This window comes from Puntigrus tetrazona, chromosome 3, assembly GCF_018831695.1.
Source record: "Puntigrus tetrazona isolate hp1 chromosome 3, ASM1883169v1, whole genome shotgun sequence".
Taxonomy (NCBI): domain Eukaryota; kingdom Metazoa; phylum Chordata; class Actinopteri; order Cypriniformes; family Cyprinidae; genus Puntigrus; species Puntigrus tetrazona.
The window spans coordinates 12,972,274-12,997,673 of record NC_056701.1 but is presented as its reverse complement, the minus strand read 5'-3'; the positions used below and the strand labels follow the sequence as shown (position 1 = coordinate 12,997,673).

Below are 25,400 nucleotides of genomic sequence, written 5' to 3'. Positions count from 1 at the left end.
TGCCAGAAATAATTCCATCTTAAATTATTTTCTTTTAATCCCAAGCTATGAGTTTTCCTTGGCCAGGCAGTGTATTTGGACAATTTCTGATAATGTGATCAAACTATTTTGATGACCATGCTGAATTTCATATAGACTTTGCATGCTTTTTTGAGTCAGTCAAAAACACTAAAGCTGATTTTTTTAAAGCTGTCCTCAACAGACATTTATACTGCAGAATATTAGTCAGGTTTAGAATATTTTTTTATGTGTGTATGTTTTAATTTTGAAATTCTACCCACATTTGTAAACATTATTTTTTAGGCGTATCACTAAATAGTGTCACAAAGAGATCAGTATGGAAATGTAGTGATCTGGAAATCACTGATTAAAAATACAAAAATAAATCAAACGTGCTCTGATACCAGGGTCTTTGTTTTTGTTATGGACTCTCTGTCTGTGTATACGGGGGTGGGGCACAGTATTTCAACCCATTACAAAAAGGTCAGAAAGATCTGTAAATGAATGATCGCTACACTGCAGCTGTAATGTGCAGCCCAAACAGATTTATTATGTCATCATTTTTCACCTTATGAAAAGTAAAATAATCAAAAAGAGCAGACAAAAATCTGTTATTTATTACATCTGTTACATATTACATTATTACAATAGACGACACTAAAGTATGACATAAAGTGTAGCCATCAGAGATGGGCACAAATACAAATATATATATAAATATTTTTATTTAAAATAAAAATACAAAATACATAGTGGGAATTTTTTTAATTAATTATAAATGCAATATAACTGTGTGGAAAAAATGTGTATAAATACAAATACAGCATTTGAAACTGGCCATCCAGTGAAGTAACTAAGGCTTGTTTACACCAAGAGAAATAATTATAAACTAACTATATTAGTGTATTCTAAGTATAGAGTGCAGTTCTGTCATCTGTCACTTTGAAGGCTCAAGCTCTTTAAAACAGAAACTTAATTACATTTACTGTATATTTACTGTAAAACCCAGGTGAGGTCTTTAAAAGTGTAGATGAAGATGTTTTTCTGAAGAATTTATTTGAAACTGCAGGTTTCTTTTACCTATTTTACAAAGAGTAAAATAAGTAAGATAGTGTACATCCAGGAGGGCGTTATCACAAAATAAAACCCAACAGACTTAGTAGCATTATTGTCGTATAAGACTGAAAAATGTACATTATGTATATTATCCTGTTTATTACATGGCTTCTTGACACTAAAGTAAATAATTATTCATAAAACGTTGAAATATTTGAAAGCAACGCCTCGGTGAAGAAGCCGTAGCTAGGAAGTTCAAGTTCAAACTAGACAGACATGTAAGGGAGACACAAATTTGTCTTACACAGAATTTCACCATAGAAAAAAATGATGGTGATACGAGATAGTGATTTAAGACAAAAGGTTTTCAGAATCGTACCTGTTTGCTAGTGATCATATAATGCATTGAAGTCTACAAAAAACTATACCAGGATGACATAATGAATGAATTGTAGGTTACTAATATTACTAAATTGAGTTTTAATGTTTTATTACCAAACGCAGTTTCCACGAAGAAAAAAATGTTCCCAGGATGAGCCTGTGTTATTAGTTTTACCGGCTGTTATCTGGGAATATCAAACCTTGCAATGTGAAACCTGTGTAGTAAGGGCTTTATATTGCGTATTAAATGACATTAATGTAAAACAATGTTTTGGGGATGAAAGCTGACTATGAAGATTCACTTGTTGTACACTGGGACAATTCTGTGCAATTTTCTGCATTAGATGGCATTTATTGTGTGAATTTTAATGCATTTTTTTCTGATACGCCATCATCATATTTCTTGTCAAACAACACTCAAAATCTAAAAACTTAAATATATTCTTAATTACAGACACATCATGCAGAAAAAAAATACAGTGTCAAAAACTATGACATTTTAAAGCTAAAATATTCTTTAGATGATCTTGAAGCAGAAGGAAATGCTGCTGTGTGTAAAGCACAAGGAGTAGCCTATTTGAGGAAGCATGTATCACTGTGCATGGGGTGGCCACAGTGAAACATTTCACTTCATAAACCCCTAGAAAACACAGACCTTTTTGTTGTTGTTGAATGAATCAGCTGAATTCTGACCGCTGGTTCCACATCATTTGTCTCATTCTTGTAGTTTACATAGAAGTATTTTGTGTTAATCAGATGTGATTCTTTTAAAGGGTATGCTCACTTTATTTTCAATAATGTTAACTTTTATTTTCGATACATTTTAAATTATGTGGTTAAATGGTGCCTAATTCACGTATAAAAATAATTTCTCTTGCAAATCACTCACAGTCTGAGCTTATTAATCTTGTCATTGTCATCCTGTACGTCTTCCAACATTGTTGTATGAGAAATAAAAAGCTACACACTGTATGAGTTAAGAGAACTGTTACAGTGTGTAGCCGAAAACACATTAATCACTATAAAATAATTCATTCCTAAAATAATTAAGTATTTGCTTGTTTAAATTCAAACAGTGGCTTTTTTTTTTTTTTTGGCAGCGTATTTTTGTATTCTCAAAAATCTGTTGATATTTCTTTACCTTGGAACTATACCGTTTTTGTCAAAATGAAGTTATTTACATAATCTTATCCTATGACATATTTACATTATGTGATATTTATTTTTAAGCTGTGTATATTTTGGCCTTTAGTTTAGAAAACAAAAAGGGTTCTATCTACACAGGTCTATAGAAGCTCAATATCTCAAAACTGCTCAAATGCAATAGAACCTTATATTTCTACGGCATTTCATCGAGGAGTCAGATAGATGTGTGCTCTGATATCAGAGTCTTTGGTTTTGTTATGGTCTGTCTCTTTGCTTCTAACTGGGGCACATTTCATCCCATTATTATAATTTTTAACAGAACGGACAGATGCTTCTAACCAAAAATACAGGTGTTTCCTGGTGATACTGTCAGAATCAAATCTCTGAGACTGAACTGTTAAAATAACTCTGCGCTTTTCTTCTCGAGATGCTCTCTGACATGTGTTGTTTAATAATCACCTGTTTTTTTAATATATTTTGCATTAACTATTTAATATTTACTTTAAATCATACTCTGTAAACTCTTTAATCATGCAACATAACACTCAAAATTAATGCAGAATTTGTTTCATAAAATTATGACTTGATTCAGTTGGGGTTAATATAAAATTATCAGTAGACCCAACTTAATTATAGAACAGAGAGAGAGAGAGAGTTCCAGAAATGTCAAATGAACTTAATCTATCTTTTTCAGAATTATTAATAGCAGTAGCACAAATGCAAAAACATAGCTTATACATGAGCGATATCATATGAGTGTAACCATCGGGGGACATGCTTTGAGCGCATAAAGCCAGTAGCTCTTCTGGAACTCCCATCAGCTCCCCATGGGACCCCGTGGTATTCATGTTGAATTAACTCACTGGTACACTCAAAAAAATTTTAACTGTAAAACATTGTAAAAAAACAACAAAAAAAAAAACAGTTAATATGTATGTTAACAGTTCCCATTCTATTAAAATAAAATGTAAAAATCTAACCAGATATTTCATAGATTTTTACAGAAAAATGCTGCTAATTACACAGTTTTTAGACATAAAATCAAGATCTAATTTAAACACTTTGAAAGCATTTTGCATAAATAGTCATGTTCCGTAATCTTTTTGTTATATGATACTTTTTCTGTTGTTGGAATAGATTTTAGGTAAAGAAGGTTATAGATGAACTTTCTCTATTCAGTGCTGTCACATCATGTGACAAAAGAATGAAAGGCTAATCAATTCTATTCCCAGCTCATACTGCATTCATTAAAGCTTATGCGGATGTCACGTGAAGAACGAACAACTCAAATAAATAGATACGTTAGGAAAGTGACACATATCTTTATAATTATGTTATGCAAAAAAAAAAAAGAAATGAACAAGTGGCTCGAAAAAATATTCATTTATTTTGCTGAACGAAGTCTGAAAAATGATCTAACATGCATCATGTTCTTTAACATTCCACCTGAAAACAATGTTGCGCTGACTACAAGCCCCTTGTGAAATAAGAAAGCCGAAATATTAAATATTTGCGGCATAGAATCCGAAAAACACGTCTGTAATTGTGGTGACATTTCCACACTCCAAAACGTCATGCTGAATGTAACATACTGTGATTGGCTGACATGTCTGTCAAACGTTCTCATGGGCAGACCTTGACTAAACAACGCTGCCATCGATTCCAGACCTTCAGCCATCAGTCTACAGACTATTTCAAAACTAACAAAGGAATATTGGGCTGCTTCACTGAAGTGAACAACTTATTGTATTATGTAGAATGTTATGAGAGAGACTGCACTGAGCAAGCATCACCTGCATCTCATACAGCAATCTTTCATCAGCCCAGTCTCATATTCACAATTAAACAACGGTTTGAAGACACAGATATCTATGTTGTAGGATGCTTTGAGCTGTTAAGAGGATTTCCCATGATAAAAACATGTTTGTTGTTGCTCCTACAAGGTGTTGCTGAAAGTAAAATTGATGTTCTTGTTTACAATTTTAGTGTCATTGATTGGCCAGACTTGCACCTGTCACTCATGCAATCAACCAATCAAGATCAAGTACAAAAGCGCAAAACTGTGTTCCTTCTAGCCAGTCCTCTAAGTATATCCAGTGTCGTGGTGTGGTGTGGTGGGTGGTGTTCTGCCATGCTCTTCCACCAGCCAACCACAATGTTCCTAATCACCAGAGTACTAATCTGTCACACCTGCACATCGTCCTCATCACCACCATCATCAATCCCAGTTCCCTCAGTGTTTGGTCTCATTGCTACATGAGGTGGACTACTGCTGAAGATCCATTGAATCTAAGTCTATTGATATTTGCCTCTCTTGTCTTCTCCTCCAGTTCCCGGTCCCAGTCTGTGGTGTGTGCTCCCGGTCCTTTGTGTCCAGATATAAGCTCCTGTCAAGACGGGAAGTCAAATCAAGCCATTGCCATTTCCAAATGAAACTTCCCAAAGTCTCTTTACTCACTTGTCATCTTCATTTTGCTAATTTCATCTGTCAGTAAACATCTTTACAATTTTACTTTACCTCTGTCTCTCAGTCCAGTTCGTTACACCGATAACCTGCAAAGATACATTACTGCAAGATCTTCTCCGGGGAAACTATGAGTTAAAGTTTTCACTTAACTGAAACTTCTCCAGCTTCAATCACAGCTGCTCAGTGTTGTAATCAAGCTAACATCTTTTCTTACCTGTTGTCTGAAGCCCTTTTGTTAAATAATGAATGTATGATAATTATGTAAAACCTAAATGTCTCAGAGTTTTTATTATTAGTAGGGGCAGATGAATGAAAGGTTTGTTTGTTATAGCCTAAAAATGGTTTCACGTTTTAATATCAGTGCCTTCGTATTTTGAATAGCAACAAACATTAGTGCTATATCTTTAGTTCAAATCATGTTTCTGACATACTAGAAAGCAACTTTTTACTAAATCCATTTAAAAGGAAGGTAGAATAACAAATGACTTTGAATTTGAAGTTTGATGAAGTTTGGGTTTTTGGTTAGTAACTCATAGGCACCAGTCACTGTGTTACTTCGACTACTGGGGGAAAGGAACCAAAGTCACCGTTACCTCAGGTAAGATGTTGTTGCTATTTACTGTTATTGCATTTTTATACAATTTTGAAGATCAGGTAAGTGGTCTTGGCACGGAATAATAATATTCATAATTTTTGCCCGAGCTAATAGTGGAAAGGTCGTCGGTAATCGTAAACTATATCGAATAAAACCTAAAAAACGTGCGCACTAAAACCTCTCAAAAATAGTCGCTTTGATTAATCTAGGTCTATATGGCGAAACCTAAATGTACTATTAGGGTTATATTATGGCTCTTATCGATGACTGTAACGTAAATTATTGTTTAGTTAAAGCCAAACTTCAAGAAGAAAGAACAAAAAACGTGTAGTAGAAGAATATTTTTAGTCCACTTGTTTTAAAATGAAGAGAGTCAAAGAAAAAAAAACATCACGAACAATGTTGCATTTAATCATAAAACAAAAAGGACTGTAGCTGGGTTTGCTGATATTTTAAAAATCGTTAGTTTTTGTGCATTGAAGAAATTAAAAATATCACTGTGACTACGCTGCCTTTGACTACTGGGGGAAAGGCACCTCGGTCACAGTGACATCTGGTAAGAAATATTTAATATTTCATAATATAGAATATAGAATAATAGGAAAAATATACAGACCGCTTGTCCGTTTTGCAAGAATGAATTATAATAAAAATGATAAATAGTCGATTTTGTGGCGTAGGATAATAAATAAAAATGACCCGTAATACGATTTTGTACAATATCTGTGGGTGAAACTGTCATTGTGACTATGCTTTTGACTACTGGGGGAAAGGAACCATGGTCACTGTCACATCAGGTAAGAAAAACACTTTAAACTAAATCTGATATAAGTGCAAACAATTGTGACAGATCGGCTAAGTTGTCAGAAAGTTTTTTATATTTAATCAACATTTAAATGGTTATTTACTCTACGATTAGGGCCAATAAAGTCGGGGTATGTTTCAGAGCTTTGCTAGAAACGCAAAGATTCGCATTAATTATGAATAACTGCATTTTACATAATTTGATGCGTCCACGTATTCGGATAAAACAACAAATCAGACACGTGTCATTTAACAGATCCTAAGCATTTGTGAAAAACATTTCTGTACTGCGCTGTAGCATTAAAATAATATTGTGTAACTGGGCTTTCGACTACTGGGGAAGCGGCACCAAGGTCACCGTAACAAACAGTAAGATCACTTTATTAAATGTAAGGACAGTTGTATCGTAAAATAAGACAAAATGTCACATGTATATGTCATTTTATTTGCAGTATTTACAGTCTTAAGAGTTCTTTTGATGGTTGTCAAATGATTATTTCATTAGAAAATGTTAAAGATATGGGCTACATCATTTTACAATGTTTTGTTGTGCTAGAAAACTAACAAAAACCAAGTAGTGTTAAAATGTGAATATTAGAAGCTGAAAACAGCGAAATGTGACTAAATAGTAACCAGACTGCAACGTGTTTCATGCGTTTTAACTTTTTGCACTGCTATGGCGATTCCTGATTATATTTTAAAATAATAAACGTCCGCTATTACTAAGAAAATTTCATAATACAAATTCAGATCTAAACAAGCAAAACACCGACGTAGGTCCATACCCAGCCGATATTTAAGCTAATGAATAATTACAAATAATTATTCATTTTCAAATTACAAAAGTTCAGTGGTACAATAATGTACCTTACATTATTGTAACACTGAACTTTGTAATAATTTGAAAATGAATAATTATTTGTACCGTCTGCTCGTTTGGGTCACGCTTTATTTTAATAGTGAAAATTGGTTCCTGTATTAAAGTGTTAGGCTATATGTTTGTTTTAACTTACACGTGTCATTTATAGGTTATGTGTAAGGATTCGTTTTAAAACAACTGCAAAGCAGCCTAATCGATGCAGTCGCATTTTCTACATTTGTTTAAATGAACAGGCTAACGCTTTATTTATTAGCATATAGCGTCGACGAAAAATAAATAGTTTCACTTAATTCGCAAGATTTTGTTTTATTGGCTCGTCAGAAGACTTTTCTTGGGTCAGTCGAGCATTCTGCGTCTAAAACTGTAAAATACCATTCAGCAGGGCAACACTTATAGGCTAGGTTTAAAAAATAAATAAATAAATAAATTCAATCAATATTTAGAGTTGATGTCAAGTACATGCTAAGCCTAGCCCTAGCTTGTGTGCGGCACAAGATTTAATAGGATCTGCAAAGTTACCTTCTTGCGTAAAAATAGTAAATCGCATCATTTTGTTTTATTTGACGTTTATGTAAAATTTTATAATCGATTTATTTCAGATTCAATCGTGTGATTATTTTATCGATGTATCCTTCCACTCATTCATTTGACATGCAGCCTAGTCTAATAGGTCCTGTGTAAGTAGGTCTACCTACTGAAAGACTGAATGAATTTATGCAAGTGAGCTCATTGTAGGCATATAGATTTAGTCTGAGAACGATGCACTGTCTCCACAGCTCAACCGTCTCCGCCAAAGTCGATCTTCGCCATGTCCCAGTGCTCTCCTGATTCAGACGGGTTTATCACCATCGGCTGCATGGCGAGTGGTTTCTCACCCGCGGACTCTCTTTCTTTCAAATGGACGGATTTTGATAAGAAATCGTTGAGTGATGTCGTGCAGTATCCGGCGTTCGGGAAAGACGGAGACTATACCAAAATCAGCCATCTGCGCGTGAGAAAAAGCGATTGGGATCCCAAAAAACCTTACCAATGCGAAGCGTCAAATTCTCAAGGCGCGAAAGCATCTTCTCTTGCTCCAAAAGGTAAGTTACAATAATCTGTTCACATTTTACATTAGCTATTTCACGCGTCTGTGATGTCGGACTAAGAATGCGTTGTTGTTTCTTTGTGGAGGCTCGTGTTTGATTGGAAAAGTTTAGCACAATCTTTGGTTTATTTAACCAGTGAACCTGCTGCCAGAACTGTGGATGTCAAGCAGTTTTCCCTATCAATGTCTGATGTCAGTTAATGTTTCACCAGCAAGGCTGAGGTCTAAAAATGCTGTTTATAAGCACATTGTAGGTTATATGATTTCTTTAATCAACGAAATGCACCTATGGGCTTTCAGAAATACTTTAGGTAATACAATAACCTATGAGAATTTCCCCCACTGTATAAAACAAAACGGGAGAAGAGGGGGAAAAAGTACGCAATGTTTGTCATTGACTACAAGAACGTTTATTTGCTTGCTTTTAAAGGTATGTTGCACTATTTTCTTTTGCTTTTCACGTCCCCTCTGCTTTCTCCTGTATGTTGCCAGCCCCACCGCCAGATCTGCGTGCAACCCTGTTCTTAACAGAACCTACAAAAATGGAGTTAGACAATGAAACAGCAACCTTCATGTGTTTAGCCCAGCGGTTTTCGCCTAATGAATACACATTTAAGTGGTCTCTGAATGATAAAGAAGTGACAAATGTGATAGACACATGTGACAAAACTGAGAAGAAAGAGTCAGTAACCAAATATAGCGCCACAAGCATTTTGCAAATCAGTGCCGCAGACTGGAAGAAGCAAAATACGAAAATGAAGTGCGAGTTCCTGCACAAGGCGGGAAATTTAGCAAAAGAGGCTGAATACTCAGGTATGTTTTTTTCTTAAGAACACGCAACGTTTTGAAAATAGAAAGATTTTTCTGTGTTCATATTGTTAACGTCTCCCCAAATCTGTCTTGTTTTCCCAGCTCCTTATGTAGAGTTCAACGAAATCACCGTTGATATTGTTCCTCCTTCACATAAAGACATGCTGAAAAACAGAACAGGAGTGCTGAAGTGCAAAGCTTCAGCAGAGTTTTTGGGATCCTTCAATATAACAATAACAGCGAATCATAAGGACATTGCCAAGAAACCATTAGAGGGACAAAATGTGGAACTTGACGCTCCAATAGGCTATGAAGAATGGAGAAACGGCACTAAATTTACATGCAAGGTTGAACACGATGACCTCGCGGAGCCCACGTTGAAAACGTTCAACAGAGAAAATGGTATGTTTTTTCTTTTTGTACAACATCATGCAGTTCATACTTCATACAACTGACTTTGATATAGAGTTTGATCAAAAATAATGACTCATGACTCATTCTATACTTAACTGTGATCTTGTATTACTAGTCCCAGGAACAGCCAAGAAACCCACAGTTTACATATTAGCGCCCCCAGAGCACAGACCAGACGAACCGGTGACCCTGACATGTTACGTGAAAGACTTCTACCCCAAAGAGGTGTTTGTGTCTTGGCTTGCTGACGATGAACCTGTGACTTCTAAATACACCACTAGCCTGCCAATTCAGAACGATCAAACCTTTTCAGTCTACAGTCAGCTAACAGTTAATGCTTCCAAATGGAAGAATGGCACAGTGTTCAGCTGTGTCGTGTATCACGAAAGCATCGATGACAATATGCGCGTACTGACCAGATCTATTACTGACGATACTGATAAGGCAGGTGTAATTAATCTAAGTATGAATACTGCATCTTGCAAGGCCTAGAGCATTGTGTATGTGGTGTCCTCCTGTTATGCCTGTTAAGTGCTCATTTTGTTTTCTCCTTTTGTCTTTTGGGTTGCATGTCCATTTTTGTAATCGTGTTGGTCTTTAATGTTTGTGGCTTCTTGCTTCTTTGAGATACTTTCTTGCACGTTGCATTTAGGAAGAGACTAATAAAAAAGAAACAAAGCATAATTCCTGTGCATTTAATTTTTGTTATTATACTTGTTTATCGTGTTTCTCTGTCAAAGCGGTACATGTGAGCATTAAAGATAATAAACATTATAAAATATCATCACATAAGCTGAAATAATAAGACAAAAGTATGTTTATTGAATGGCACAAAATGTATTCGAATTGAAAGATAAAGCTTTAGCTAAAATATCAAAAATAAAATAATGAATCAAGCAATTTTGAATAATCATAAATTAAAAATAAATATATATATTTAATATATAAAGTCTAAATATATAACTCTGCAGTAAAAATCTAATATCGTTAAACCATTAGCTGGCTTAATAATGGAAGTAAATGTTTGTCTGTGTGTGTATGTATGTGTGTGTGTGTGTGTGTGTGTGCATATTTTATGTCATTTGTACTGTTTGATATTATAATCACATGAACACATTATGCTCCCTATAACAGTTCAGTTATTAGAGTTTGCTAATTTATAGTCACATCAGTTGATCTACAGCATGCCAAGACGCCATTAGCTGACTTGTTTGAGGTTGTCAGGGTCACCTTTCTCTGCTAATATTTTATTTCATTAACAAGACGAAACATGACAGATGAAAAGTCCCAAATCTCAAAAACTGTATAATTCAATCATGGTTCTTTCTCTTTCATAAAATTGCAGCTGGTGTCCTTTTACTGGAAGGGCAGGCAAAACGCTTAAAATATTGTAATTATAACAGAACATGTTGGTGCTGCACAGTGGAGTCATTCAAATGTGTTCTTGTCTGTTCCTGCAGAATGTATTGTGTGGGTTGAGAATCCTCTGAATGACACCACTGAAACAGATGATAGAGACATTGCAAACACCGCTGTAACCTTTGTTTTCCTGTTCCTCATCACCTTGTTCTACAGCATAGGGGCTACTATTGTTAAGGTATACATTTTTTTAGTTTTTTGTAATTGATTTTTAGTTTAGGATAAACGTGAAACTAGATTTTATAGGTTTATTTTAATTTCGTGGCGATTATTTAATCGTTTGATGAGAGATTATGCTTAAAAGTCCATTTCACTTTGACATACATTGAGTTTTTCTGTCTGTAATTCGTGTCAACTTGTGCTTTCAGGTGAAATGATAGATTCCTTCAAGGACATGCAAGATTTCTCAGAAAAACAGCTCTATTATTTTTTTTTCATTACTGTAAATATGTGATTGTGATGTTTGTTTGTTTTTAAATTTTGCTTTAATAAAAGAAAGAAATCATTTGATTGCTCTTGTATTTTTTTCTAGTTTACAAAGCTTTGATTTGCACGATCACCTCTAACGCTGCTCTGAAGATGTTTATGTAAACTACATAAGGAGTAGCATTTATTAACACAGAGAAGTATTTAAAAGCCCTTTTGAAATATAATCTGGATGTAATAATTTCTTAAATCCAAAGGTTTTGGTTTTTTCTCTCTCTCTTTTTTAAGCTGAAGCGCAGCTCTTCTAGATGTGGATATTTATGAGTCTAAATATTTCATGCTGCAAAGTATATTAAAACTTGAATTGCATAACAAGCAAGTCGTTTTATGTAAATGGCAAGGTGTCTTTCCTGTGCAGATGTGCTCAGCCATGTCTCAGAGATGCAGATGGTTTTCAGTTCTGCTTTTGGTGGCTATTTCAGCTTGACTGTTACTTAACATTTCCATCTGCTATTTGCTATGTTCATTGAAGCATGATTCTGATTTCCTCTTCTGTCCATCTTTGTTTTCAGTATCTGCAACATTTAAAAATTCCCAAAATGTAAATAACCGCCACACTAAAACATCAGCAGCATTCATTTTCATCAAGCATTTTCATATAATGTGTACATTTCTTTATACCAAACTGCCTAAGTTAATTGATGTTGTCTATTTTTTAATAGCAAAACGTATCACAAGGCCTACTATTGCTGTGCTGAGTAGTGAGGACGCTAACGGGATTACGTTGGAGTGCCAGTTGAATGATTATTTCCCAGAAAAAATTAGTGTACAATGGCTTGAGGGTGAAACGTTTGCCGGGAATCAAATTGATAAAATTCTTCAGAGCACAGAATCAAATGAGAAAAACTACACTTACATAAGTCAGCTATTTATCCCAGCTATTTATCCATATCAAAACAAAAACTATGCTTGTAAAGCCACCCACAATTCTGAAGTGTTCAAGAAAGAATACAACACATGCAAAGGTAAGCTGTAAGAAAATAATGAAATTTTAAAATTTTATATCTGGCTCACTGAAATGTTTAAAAGGTAATTATTGTTTTGGCATCATTAAGTTTGACGGCTGAATGTGAAGGTAATTTTATTTTTTTCACCTGAACCTACAGCACAATCTTTCTCCAAACCTTCAGTCCGAATAGAGAAAGTCAATCTCAGAGACATTACACCGGAGAATGGGATCACAATTCGCTGTGATGTTGAAGCACCAGACAACACTGAAGTGTCATGGTTAACAGATGGCATAAGTAAAAGAGCCACCAAAGATATCAAAGACCTGCCCAATAACATTAACAGCTACTTGACTTTGTCCAGAAATGATTGGTTGAACCTTACGACTATTGTTTGTGTCGCCAAACATCCATGTTTTGAAGCAAAGGATGAAATTCACAAAAGTAAGTGATTTATTTTAAACTGATCTGCATTTCTCAATGCACTTGATGACATTTTAGCTTCTAAAAGCCAAATATAATGTGATAAAGAATATTTTTGCTCCTCAGATAATACAAAGACAGATCCTGTAGTGGTGATCAGGAGGTCTCTTGTGAATTCAACGCAGACAGACAGTGCTGTGCTGGAGTGTGTTGTAAATGGTCTCCCTTCTGGTGAAGTCTGCATCAACTTCCAGGCCAATCATTTGGATATCTCAGATTTAATTTGTGTGGATTGGGCCTCGTCTGAGAACATCTGGTCCTTGACCACACATTTTACAATACCTAAAGAACACCAGAAAAATGGAAAAACCTTTACCTGTACAGTTCATTTGCTCTTCGAATCCTGGACATCGAAACCTACAGGAAATATTTTTGGTGAGGAATGAATATTTCATCAATTCACATTAACCTTTTCTGGGGACAGTATTTGATGTAATGTATCGAATTTTATTCATGATGTTTTATGTTTTCTTGACTGAACATTTAACACTATTTTTTCCTCAGGCGATCCTACCATAGAGCTTGCTGTTGTTTCCAGTGTGGGTCAGTCTAGTCCAGACACACAGAAGCTGCTGTGTTCTGCGACAGGATTCAACCCAAAAATCAAGTGGTTTTCACAGTCTAGTGAGAGATCTGCCAGCGCTTTAGAGCCCAAAATAATGGATGATGGTCTTGTGAAAGCATACAGTGAGATACTGCTGACACAGAAAGAGTGGAATCGAGGGTTCACTTACACCTGTCAGACTGATAACGGACACAGCGGGAACACTATTGAGAAAAGTACCAGTATCTGCACAGGTAAACATGCCAGATGTGACAGGAACCCATTCTCTGTAGTCAACATTATAATGAGATACCGATATCTGATAATATTATAGTCTATGCAATAATGCAAATGTAATCTCTCAACACGTGTTCACTGTCCAACAGTAATCGCACCATCCAGTCAGCAGGCAAAGGTCTACCTGGTGGGTCCATCTCTAAGTAGTGTGAGATCTGACACCTCTGTGAATGTGACATGTTTGATTGTTGGTCAGAGAGTCAATTTATTCTCCATTCAATGGAAAGTGAATGGTATCGTTTCCAGTCCAAATGGCCTTGAACAAAAGCCTAGAGTTCATGACAATGGGACTCAAAGCAAAGGAAGTACGTTGAAGGTTTTAGTTACAGACTGGGATTCGTACGCTCTCTTTACCTGTGAGGTTAAGCATCTTTGCTCAAATGATACACAGCAGAAGAGCATCTCAAAAACCCGAGGTAAGCACTCACAGTTCTGAACACTGCCCTTATGGAAAATATTTCCTGATTTCTAATTGTTGCTTTATATGCCCGCAGACCCAAAACAACCCTCTGTGAAAATCTTCAGACCCTCAGACAGTGATCTCTCTGGGCTCCAAAATGCCAGTCTAGTTTGTTTGATCACTGGTTTCTTCCCATCTGATATCACCGTGCAGTGGCAACTAAATGAGACACAGCTGGATGCATCTCAGTTCATTAACAGTCCTGTGGCTGCTCACACTTCAGGAGGTTTTACGATGCATAGTGCCCTAATGCTGCCTGCATCAGAGTGGAAAGATGGCACATTCTCATGTGTTGTTTCTCATGAATCATCCCAATATCCATTCAAGGCCACTATAGAGAACGTGTATGGTGGGTGCCATCTGGAAGAAATTGATGGATCTGATTTAATTTCTAAAACTGTTTTCATTTTAGTTGGTTTTGATAAACTTTGATGCATTTTTAAAGCAAGGTTTAAATTTAAAGGTGCAGTGTGAAAGAGGCCATTACTTTTACACTTATTTCTATTATTTATGGGTATGATAACCGTATTCTGGTCTGTCCCATAAACATGTAACTTACAGTGACAGAGAAATGAGCTGCATGTAATATGAAAGTTTTAGATCTAGACAGTTTTGTGATCTGCGCACGACTCAAATCCGCTCTTCACCCAAATTTAAAAGCTGCTGTCGGTTAATGACGGTTTGATGAAAGAACTTGAGGCTCGATTGGACTCTTGTCATGTCAGAAAGTAATAAGACTTTCAGTTTTGCGGATGTCGCCATCTTTGATATTATTTCAGTCACTGTCGCTATGGTTACTGAAAAGAAATATGGGCTTGACACCCATTGCGCATTCATACAGACAGTATTTTAAAGACAAATGTTAGCTACTGTGTGAATGAGGCACATACGTTTAAGAAGATATGGTTGTCCATCCCAAATGCAGGTATTAGGAAAATCTATTAATATAATATATATAGTGTAATATATGCAAACAAAATATGTAGCTATGTTTTCATAGGAATCGTTATGTTTTTATTAGATTAGAAGGAGGTATTTATATCTGCACACACAGCGAGTCAGACATGTGTCTGGATCAACACTGCTGTCCAAAAATATAGACTTATCCCAATCTCTACCCTTAAACCTAACCCTACCCAATATAATCAGTGGGAAATGGTAGCTTATTCCTTTCCATACCCCTGATCATGAGCCTAAAACAGATATTTCCTGAAAAATGAAATCAGAAATCAGATTGATTGGAAACATCTTATATTTGGTGAAATCTAGCATTGCTATCTCTACTGTCTTAGACTTAGGCACGGAAACAGACTTAGGCCTTATGCAATTTACAATTTCACTTCTAAATGCTGCTTCAAGTTATATAGCCCAATTTAAATGATTTTGTGTATGTATGTATTATAAAGTATAATACTGTACATGTATACGTAATATAACTATAAAACTCTTAACATTTATTATAATTTTTTTTTTTAGCCTCGTTGACTCACTCTCCTCCGTCTGTAAAGCTGCTGCAGGGTACTAGTGTGCCTGAGCTAGTGTGCTTGGTATTTGGTTTCAGCCCACCTGACATCAACATCACCTGGTGGCTAGGTGAAACTAAGATGTCTGCCGACAGCATCACAAACCCTGCAAAAGGCCCTAATGGAAAATTTAGTATCCAAAGTCGCCTGGATCTCCAACCTTCAGACTTGACACCTGGTGGGGTGTACACTTGCAAGGTCTCTCACGTTACTGGTATCTTCAACGAGAACGTCTCAACGAGAACAAGTACACTAGATTTAAATTACTAAAACTTTTTTTTTTTATCAAGGAAATATTGTTGTATAAGTGTTAACCTATTCTTCTGCTTTTTTTTTACAGCATTGTTTGAAGAGGCTATATTTATGAATGAGAACAAGCCTGAAACCTTTAAACAGGATACAGTGGAAGAGACTTGGAATATGGCCTGTGTTTTCCTCATCCTCTTCCTCCTCTCTTTTTGCTATGGGTGCACAGTGACTTTGGTTAAAATCAAGCCTACATGAACAATATTGTGTGTGTGTGTGTGTGTTATGCCTACTAGATTGCTATGCTTTTTTGTTGTTATTATTTTGTTTATCTTATATGTTGTCTTATAACTGACTTAGCTTTGCAAAAATTAAGTGGTAAATTCAGCGTTTGGCCTATGAATATGAATAAATAAGTGGTTTTAATACACACACTTTTAATTATATATTAGCAGTACATCACAGATTTGTCCTTTTTTCAGATTATCAGTGAATGTTATCTCAAATTATGTATTGTTTTTGAATAAAAGATCCAAATCTATTGTCTTATTGTTATCTTATAATTTTAGTTAGGCCTTACTGTTGAAATAATATATTTTTTGACAGTTTTAACTATTTTAACTACAAAATTACAGCTTAAATATTATTTCTTTACAATAAAACATTGGAAATGCTTAAAACATTGCTGGGGTTTTTTAAAATTTCACGCATTGTTTGGATGATTATTGTCTAAAACAAGTCTGTTCATGTTCATATGATGATTTTTGCAGTTTAGGATTAGTTTAAGAAAAATAATAGGGCACGCTATTATAGAGGGCTTAATAAAATGTAGAATAAAGAGCGCTAAAGTTAGAAAAGAAATATATTTTTAGGCTTTTTCTCGAAGATGGCAAGGGATTGAGTTCATAATGGTAATTTTAGATTATAAATTATAATAACATTAAACCTATTTCATATTTTCTCTAGTTCTTCTTGAATATTAAGACAGACATCTGCTCCATACAAATAAAACACTCTATGTTTCAGTATGCGCATTTTATAATTTAAGCATCATAAACGACCCTGTGTTTAACAAAAAAATTTAAATGAAATAATGATTTAATAATAAAAAAAATGTGTTTATTGTCTCTAATTAGCCTAAAGCCTGTTTACCTAGCCTTCAAAAAACGTCTTATTTAGTGGTAAAGTATTGCATTACTTCTAGATTATATTTACACTGCATGTATGTCTGTTAATTATTAACATTCATCGACAACTTGTTTTTAAAAGGTAACAATCAAGAAATACCATGATAAATGACAGAAATTAAACTTGTCATTATAACGCAATATTTGTCTAATAAGTACTTTTTCCTTTGTAATGCCATTTTTTTCTAACCTTATTGAATAGATAGATAGATAGATAGATAGATAGATAGATAGATAGATAGATAGATAGATAGATAGATAGATAGATAGATAGATAGATAGATAGATAGATAGATAGATCTGCAATGCTCGCTTCAGTGCAGCAGGTGGCAGTAAGTCTCCAAGGAGCTGATGACAAGCATAGAGAAGAAGACCTAGTTGTGGACGGTGCGGGCTGCATGTATTATATCCTTAAATTTGTTTATTTTCATTTATTTATCTATTTTTGGAAGGCGAATTTACTCGGTTTATCAAATACCGCAAAGGGGAACAATATCAGCAGCCGGACGAGGTGATAAGTGTTATAAAGTGAAGCTACGTAAAGCATCGGATGTTATCTGGTTAGCCGGTTGAAGGTACGTTCAATTCTTTTCACACGTTCATCAACATCTTTACAAGTAGTTGATTTGCGGCGAGCTTAATGCGTTTTTGCTTATGTTCAAAGAGGAATATCCTTGTTGGTGAATTAATACAGCACAACAAGAATATTAAGGACCTTGTCTCTTTTAATAAAGGCTTATGTAAAGTTTAAATCATTTAGATAGCCAGGCTCTGAAATATATGAACATGATATATTAAAGGGGGGCTAATATATTGTTTAGAAGACGGGAGAAAAAAAATCTACAACAAGTTACCGACGAACGTTCAGAATTAACAACAGTTTCGCGGTATATCATTTCTAAATAATTTTTAATCTGAAATGAATTCATTTTTCTGTAAGCAAGCCACGTAACACATTCAACTCTTAAAATGTGTTATAAAAAACATTGTTGAGGTGAAAACTCAAATGTCAGCGGCAGTAAAAAGCTTTAGCCTATAGCCTAATTGCCTAGAGGAAGTCAATATATTAATAACATGACCGGCTCACTACATTTAGGTAACTCTTTTGCTCTCCAACACTTCGGCTGACAGAATAAATTCATATATGATATGTGATATTTTCATTATTTTGTTTTAGGTTCTGCTGCAACCAGCACAACAAGAGACGTGAAATTGCTCTGTTGTACATGTATTCATACTCTTGTATGTTCTCACAGGTTATTAACGGGCCTTCTTGCTCTGCAGTGATGACGTCGCTGGTAAGTTAAGGGCGATTGGGCAGAATGCAGATTGTGTGTCCTTTTAGAAATTATTTCTAAATTTGTATCTATTAAAATCATTCTACTGCACCTTGTGTGAGTGTTATCTCTCTCTTAGGCCTAAGAGATTACTTTTGTTTGCAGGGTAGCAGCAGTTCCTCCACAACAGAGTATGTTGTATGCGAGTTCCTAAGTAAGTTTGGTGTTTTATTTACTTTACAATTGTACTTTAATTTGAAATTTAATTACAGTTTCTACGGGGCTCTAAAAAAGCGGTTGACATCAGATTTTTTGTATTTTGCCCAACAGAAACACCAGTAAGAAGTACAACATAATGGCTTTCAATGCTGGTGATAAAGTCAGTTGTTCCACATGGACTCAGGTAACAGTCATTATATATGGCCACTGCTTACTCTTCCTTGCTTTCATTTCTTTTAAAATTTGCCTTCTCTTTAATTCTTGATCGCTCTGTGTGTGTGTGTGTGTGTGTGTGTGTGTGTGTGTGTGTGTGTGTGTGTGTGTGATGCAATTTTCAGGCTCGTATGGAGCGTGACATGAGCAACAGGCGTATATATGGTGAGGAGGAGACCCAGGAGGGGGCAGCAGGCAGTGAATTTGGAAAGAAACAGAGAGAGGAAGCACGGAGGAAGAAGTATGGTATCGTTACAAAGGAGTTCAAGGTGGAGGACCAGCCCTGGATCCTTAAAGTTAATGGCAAGGCAGGAAGAAGGTGCAAGTTTCTGCTTTTAGCGTTTTTCGTTAAATTAGCTGCCCATGCATACAGTAAAGCTTAATAAGCCAATAATTGTTGTTCAATAAATGATTTCATTCAGATTTTTCTACTAAAATAATTATTGTATATTAAAATGCAATTATAGGAACAATTATTTGCACTACAAACCAGTGTGTTTATGATTGTGATTATAAATTCAATTAATATGATAACAGATACCAGTTATATCAAGCAGCATTAGATTTTAAATTAAACTTTTTCATACGGGTGATTTAAGATATGTATGCTATATTTATATTGTTATACTACGCTCTAATTACGTTGCTCTTTATGAGGACAACATCTCATTAAATCACTGCCCTATTGTTCCTCTTTATGACTCAGATTCAAGGGTCTGAAAAAAGGTGGAGTCACAGAGAATGCTTCCTACTACATCTTCACACAGTGTCCCGATGGGGCCTTTGAGGCGTTTCCAGTGCACGCTTGGTACAACTTCACACCGCAGGCCAAACACCGCACGCTCACAGCAGAGGAGGCAGAAGAGGAATGGGGAAGGTGAGGGCAGGATGAGTGGCCGCTTTCACTCATCGCGTCTAAATCGCAGACGTCACATCGTCTTATTGTTCCATATAGGAGAAACAAAGTGGTGAATCACTTCAGTATCATGCTTCAACGACGCCTCCGAGAACAGGAGCGAGGAGAGGACGATGAGGAGGAAGAAGGAGAGAAGGGGGAAGAAAAAAAAGAAGAAGGGAGGCAGGGGAGGAGACCTGCGCATACATGACCTTGAGGATGATTTGGAAATGAGCAGCGATGAGAGCGACGGCAGCAATGGAGACGGTGAGCGAAGGCTGTGAGAATGAGAGGAGTGTCAAATGTAGGGCTTTTTTCTTACCGAAATGCCATCTTTCAATGCAGATGATGAAGCCAAGTCAAAAGCTAAAAAGGACAAAGGCCCCAAAGGCAAGGGAAAGAAGAAGAAGAAAAAGGGCAGTGACCTGGAAGGGATCGAGGATAGTGATGATGGTGACTTTGAGGGGTTGGAGGTGGACTACATGTCTGATGAGAGCAGGTGCCTACACAAATCTTTATGGACCGTTACTTTTGCCTTTTATCCAAAGTCTCTCTTCACGGTTACTGCGGTCTAATCATCATCATCATTCTTTCTTTGCTCTAGTTCTGAGGAAGAAGAGCCGGAGAAGACCAAACCCAACAAGGGAGAGGATGTCCCTAAAGGTTAGTGACTCTGAAAGTGTTTTGTTTTTGAAAGAATGCACTTTGTTTTTTAATGTTTGGTTAAACTCCATGAAGCTCTATTTTTTTTATTTTTATTTTTTACAGGGATTGATGAAATGTCTGACAGCGAGGAAGAGAGTGAGGAAGAAAACAAGAATGAAGAAGAAGGCAAGGAGGAAGAAGAGGAAGAGGATGGAAAGAAGACACCAGTGCAGGGGGAAAAGAAGAAAAAGAAAGATAAAGGCAGTCTCTTTTTGCATTTTTTCTTTGTATTTGAAAGAGTTACAGACGTGATGTTTATTGGATGCTAGGCATACCACTAGAAAATTTTGATTAAGGGATTAATTATAACTTTACACTTTTTTGTAATATGAAACCTTTAAAAAAAAAAAAATCAATTATGCTTAAAAAAATAGACATTGTTAATTCTAGTTAAACATAACAGTAAAATAATGCACTGAATTATTTTAAAAGTAACTTCTAAGTGTATACTTAGTGTATTATTATTATTATTATTATTATTATTGATAATGGTTTCTCATTTTTAAGTGCTATTCTTTCATAGTCCTATACACTGTTGGCAGTCTCTATATTTGTACATTTATTAATTTTTTCCATTTTGTAAATATTATTGTGTATGTTGTTGCAGACAGCAGTGGCGAGTCCGACAGCTCTGAGGACAGCGATATTGAAGGAGAGGCAGCTTCAGCACTGTTCATGGTGGTAATGCTTTATATTTGTGTGTGTGTGTGTGTGTGTGTGTGTGTGTGTGGGAGTGAATATGAGAGAAAATTCTGATGTTGTTTCATGTGTGTATGGTACAGTGCTCTCTTGTTGTCTCCCCTCTCACAGAAGAAGCGCACTCCTCCTAAACGAGGGGGTGGTCGTGGCTCAGCAGGTAGTTCAAGAACAGGAAGTCGGCCTGGCACACCTTCTATTGACAATGCTGCCACTTCCAACACTCTCCGTGCCGCTGCCAACAAACTGGAGCAAGGTACACTCCTTATTATCCTTATTATCCATTAAATATTCTACTGCTTGATGTTAATGTGGCAAGAAAATATCATGGAAATAGATTATTGTTGTTGTTTTTATTTAACACACTTTTGTCAAGTAAAGTGATACTTAAGCAAAAAATAAAAATTCTCTTATTTACGCTCCCTCATGATGTCACAGATGTTTGTGACTCTTTCTTCAGGTGAATATAAAGATAAAGTCCTTAAGAAAAATAAACTATATAGTCCACATCATGCAAGTGTATGGGACCTACAAAGTTGTTCTTGTTTTTCTTTCTCTTTAGTGTTAGATAAGTTTTAATTTCATGTATCTTCTCCTCTGTCTCAGGTAAGCGTCAGACAACTGTGCCTAGCTCAGAGACTCCAGCGGCCAAGAGGTTAAAGATGGAGCCCAGCCCTCAGAGCTCTTCAGGGAAGAGCACACCCCAACCAGCATCAGGAAAATCCACTCCCAGCTCCAGGTACTTTTTCGTGAACATCATTTAACTATTAGCTCATCAACTCGCACTCCACATCTTCGGGTCCTGGGTTGACTTTTCCCTCTAGCCCCAGAGATAAGGACTCAGTTAAACTTGCATACGGTGCTGTATCCAGTAACACTGTGTGTATTACACCCATAAAGCAAACTTTATGCCAAATGTCTCAACATCACAATTTTTCACGATGCCTATTTTACCTCTTCAAGCAATGCCATCATTGGCATTATTTCACAGGGGTGTATAATATTTTTGCCATCTCCCTTTTAGTGATGTGCAGCTGACAGAGGATGCCGTGCGCAGGTATCTCATCAGGAAGCCCATGACCACTAAAGACCTGCTGAAGAAGTTCCAGACTAAGCGCACAGGCCTTAGCAGCGAGCAAACGGTCAACGTGCTCGCCCAGATCTTGAAGAGGCTCAACCCAGAGAGGAAGAACATCAATGACAAGATGCACTTCTACCTCACCGAGTGAGCCCAGCTTAAGAGAGAGTGAAACCGAACCCTCGTCACCAGCAGCACCTCCTACAGCTCGTTTAGGTTAAGGCTTCCAACTTGATCTGATATTTGTCGTTTTGCTTGCAACCTTTCACAATAAACAGTAGTATTAAAGTGCTGCAAACTGAGTTCCAGATGAGAATGCTGGAGGTCCGAAGAGTGAAAACACATAGAAGACTGAGAAGCAAGATGGAGTAGGATTTTGTATTTTGTAATGTGCATAGGAAAGATGTGTTTGTAAATCCCACATCTATGCCTGTTAATGCCTGACATTTTCATACACTTCAACATATCAACATAATGATTTTTTTTCATGAAAACCTGCTGAATTTTGAGAGAGGGTCTTTACACAGAGAATACAATCATCATATTCTCTTGGTAAAGAATTTGTTGTTTTTCTTTGTTTTTACTGGTTAAGGTAAAACTTTTGAAGGAAATTTCTCCTTTGGTAGTCCATTAAATTTGTTCCAAAATTAATGTGTTTGTATTTGTTTATATTACATATTTTATGCAACAGTAATAAACAGTATTGTTAGAGAACAAAGCCACAATAGAGAATAGCAAAAAAATATTTATTAATAGACATTGTAAAGCAGGGGTGTCAAACTCCTGGAGGGCCGTAGCCCTGCAAAGTTGAGATGCAACCCTATTTAAACACACCTGATCCAGCTAATCAAGTACTTCAGACTTACACAGTATATGTGTTTTAGCCGGGTTGAATCTAAACTTCCTAAACAGGAATTGAGTTTGACACCCCTGTTGTAAAGACATTCTTTTCCCTGACTTATTTTACATTATGCATTGCATCAGTCAAAACTTTGCCTTTCATAAATCCAACACACCATTTCAAGTTTTTCAGCAGTTGTTTCTTTGTAGGTATTCCAAGAAAATGCATGTGATTTATACGTTTTTAGCTACTTTGTGTGTGTTGGTGTGTGTGATTAACTGAAAGATAAACAATTCTCATAAAAGTCACAGCTTTTAGAAGACGAGTTCTAAGGTCAGTCCAGTTCTTTTAAACAGGCAGGTTTCGGCAGATGACAGAGATGCGGCGATGCCGTGGTACCTTCCGTCCTGAGAAAAAGGATTCTTCTTCTTTCAGGATTTCATGGGTGAATTTAAATCGAGCGTCATCCCTGTTGATATGAACACACATTTTACCAAATTTTGAATCTAAAATATATGGTTACATTGTGGAAACCAAAATATTCTACAGTCAGTTTTGTGAGAAATTAAAAAGTAAATGAAATATACTGGGTATATACTTTAATATATAAAGTGAGCGCCGACTCAGAAGCAAGTCCACCCAGTCTGTGGATTTGTTTTCCGGGACCAATCGCATCACACTATCGGACAAAAGGCTCAGTCCTGCAATAGTGCTTCCACAGAACTGATGAGAGAACAGACGACACAGAGAACATTAATAACGTACTAATAACAGGAACATCAATATTGCACAAATAACTGACAGGCAGACCTTCACACTGTCGATATGAGGTTTGATATAGCCCTCTCTGTCCAGGTCCAGAACATGAATTGGCCCAAGCAGTGGACTGCCTTCAGGAAAAGCTACCTCTCTCACCCGCTTTAGGATACTTTCACACTTAAGTCCCCACTGCAGCCGCTCTGTTTCCCTGTAGCCATGAATAGCCTGAGCGTTGAAAGAGAAATGGACCGAAAAATTGGAAAATGGGGAGAAGGTAACATTTTTATAAAATAAATGTCCAAGAAATATGTTTCCAACCTTATTTAGTTTTCACAACAGTGTTGGTTTTTATTTAAAAAAGTGGAAAATAACTACAGTCAAAAGTTTAGTTTAATTTAATTGTACACTGTATATGAATTGTTAATTTAAATTGTGTTTATTTATTTATTTTTTTACTTATTTACTTTATATGTTAGTGGGACGCCGCTTAATACATAATAAACGTGTCTATTTTATTATGCTTTAGGATTTTTTTGGACAAAATCTGAAAAGCAAAAATCGACAGAACGACTGTTTCAAGCAGGTTTCCCAAATACCTCCCTCTATTTGATTGTTCCAACAAAGTAATCCTGCCCAAAACACATAGGATTGGAAGAAAGCCACCCGCAAGATTTCTGATTTGCTAACACACGCAGTTCGCGCTCAAATTCGCCGCTTTATTGTTATTAATCAGCAACAGCAAACCTAATTCACGTATAGTAGTAGTAGGAATTGTTTCAACAAAATTAGTAACTTGCACATAAGCTGCGACCATAAAAACGTTGAGTAGCAATCGCCAACAACAGTCACAAATGAGTTTTGCTATGAATTGTCGCTGGATGGCAGTGTTTACACGCTTGTCCCTGGTACTTACGTCGTCCCAGTGGTCAAACTCGTATCGTTTTTTTCTAAGTCCTGTCTCCACTTCTTTGAAAAGGGCATTCTCCTCTTCCTCGCTGATGAAATTATGTCTAACTTCAACATGCCCACGCACTACGGATAAAATTTCCTGCGACGATCCGTACAACCAACTACAGCCCTCTTTGCTCTCGGGGCCTTTTCGTAAATCCGTGCTCTCCGATAAAAACCTATACAGTAAGGGATTATGGAAAGCTTTCCTCTGTCCTTGTTTCGATACTCTAATTAGCAGTGTCATTTTGTCGAGGACATACGATGGCACTTAAAGATCCACAATATTCAGCTTACTAGTGTCATTACTGTCATTGACAGGGCGCCATTTTGAATTCGCTAAGATTTCTGGGACTTGAAGTATTTGAGCAAAATTGGAAAATGGAGAGAAGGTAACAGTCAACGGACAATTAATAGTAAAATTTTTACTAATTAATGGTCCAAGAAATATGTTTCCAACCTTATTTAGTTTTCACAACAGTATTGGTTATAATAAAAAAACGGAAAATAACTGCAGCCAATACATGTAATTTAAGT

General features: G+C 36.1%; 2 protein-coding genes and 2 gene segments (V, D, J or C); 3 read left to right on the top strand and 1 right to left on the bottom strand.

The window, feature by feature from the left end:
* Positions 1-5,344: 5,344 nt before the first annotated feature.
* LOC122331939 lies at positions 5,345-10,324 on the top strand. The segment is given in 6 exon segments: positions 5,345-5,366; positions 5,577-5,648; positions 8,106-8,411; positions 8,909-9,229; positions 9,329-9,628; positions 9,756-10,324. Coding segments are annotated over 6 exon segments (1,383 nt in total).
* Positions 10,325-10,469: 145 nt separating this feature from the next.
* LOC122331923 lies at positions 10,470-16,587 on the top strand. The segment is given in 9 exon segments: positions 10,470-11,237; positions 11,428-12,510; positions 12,652-12,936; positions 13,042-13,350; positions 13,480-13,773; positions 13,906-14,232; positions 14,311-14,625; positions 15,753-16,046; positions 16,140-16,587. Coding segments are annotated over 8 exon segments (2,352 nt in total).
* Positions 16,588-17,580: 993 nt separating this feature from the next.
* Positions 17,581-22,966, top strand: LOC122332086 (general transcription factor IIF subunit 1-like). The gene is given in 16 exon segments (XM_043229414.1): positions 17,581-17,807; positions 18,489-18,530; positions 18,675-18,710; positions 18,713-18,723; positions 18,840-18,912; positions 19,067-19,260; positions 19,648-19,818; positions 19,897-19,981; positions 19,983-20,103; positions 20,182-20,335; positions 20,441-20,499; positions 20,605-20,742; positions 21,149-21,222; positions 21,352-21,493; positions 21,844-21,976; positions 22,262-22,966. Coding segments are annotated over 15 exon segments (1,608 nt in total). The 5' UTR covers positions 17,581-17,807; positions 18,489-18,518; the 3' UTR covers positions 22,467-22,966.
* An 80-nt stretch (positions 22,967-23,046) lies between these two features.
* On the bottom strand, positions 23,047-25,197 carry LOC122332118 (alpha-ketoglutarate-dependent dioxygenase alkB homolog 7, mitochondrial-like). The gene is made up of 4 exons (XM_043229415.1): positions 24,829-25,197; positions 23,967-24,140; positions 23,755-23,879; positions 23,047-23,625 (listed from the first exon to the last, which is right to left on the bottom strand). Exons 1-4 carry the CDS (start codon positions 25,108-25,110, stop codon positions 23,505-23,507), a joined length of 702 nt encoding a protein of 233 aa, XP_043085350.1. The 5' UTR covers positions 25,111-25,197; the 3' UTR covers positions 23,047-23,504.
* Between the last annotated feature and the right edge of the window lie 203 nt (positions 25,198-25,400).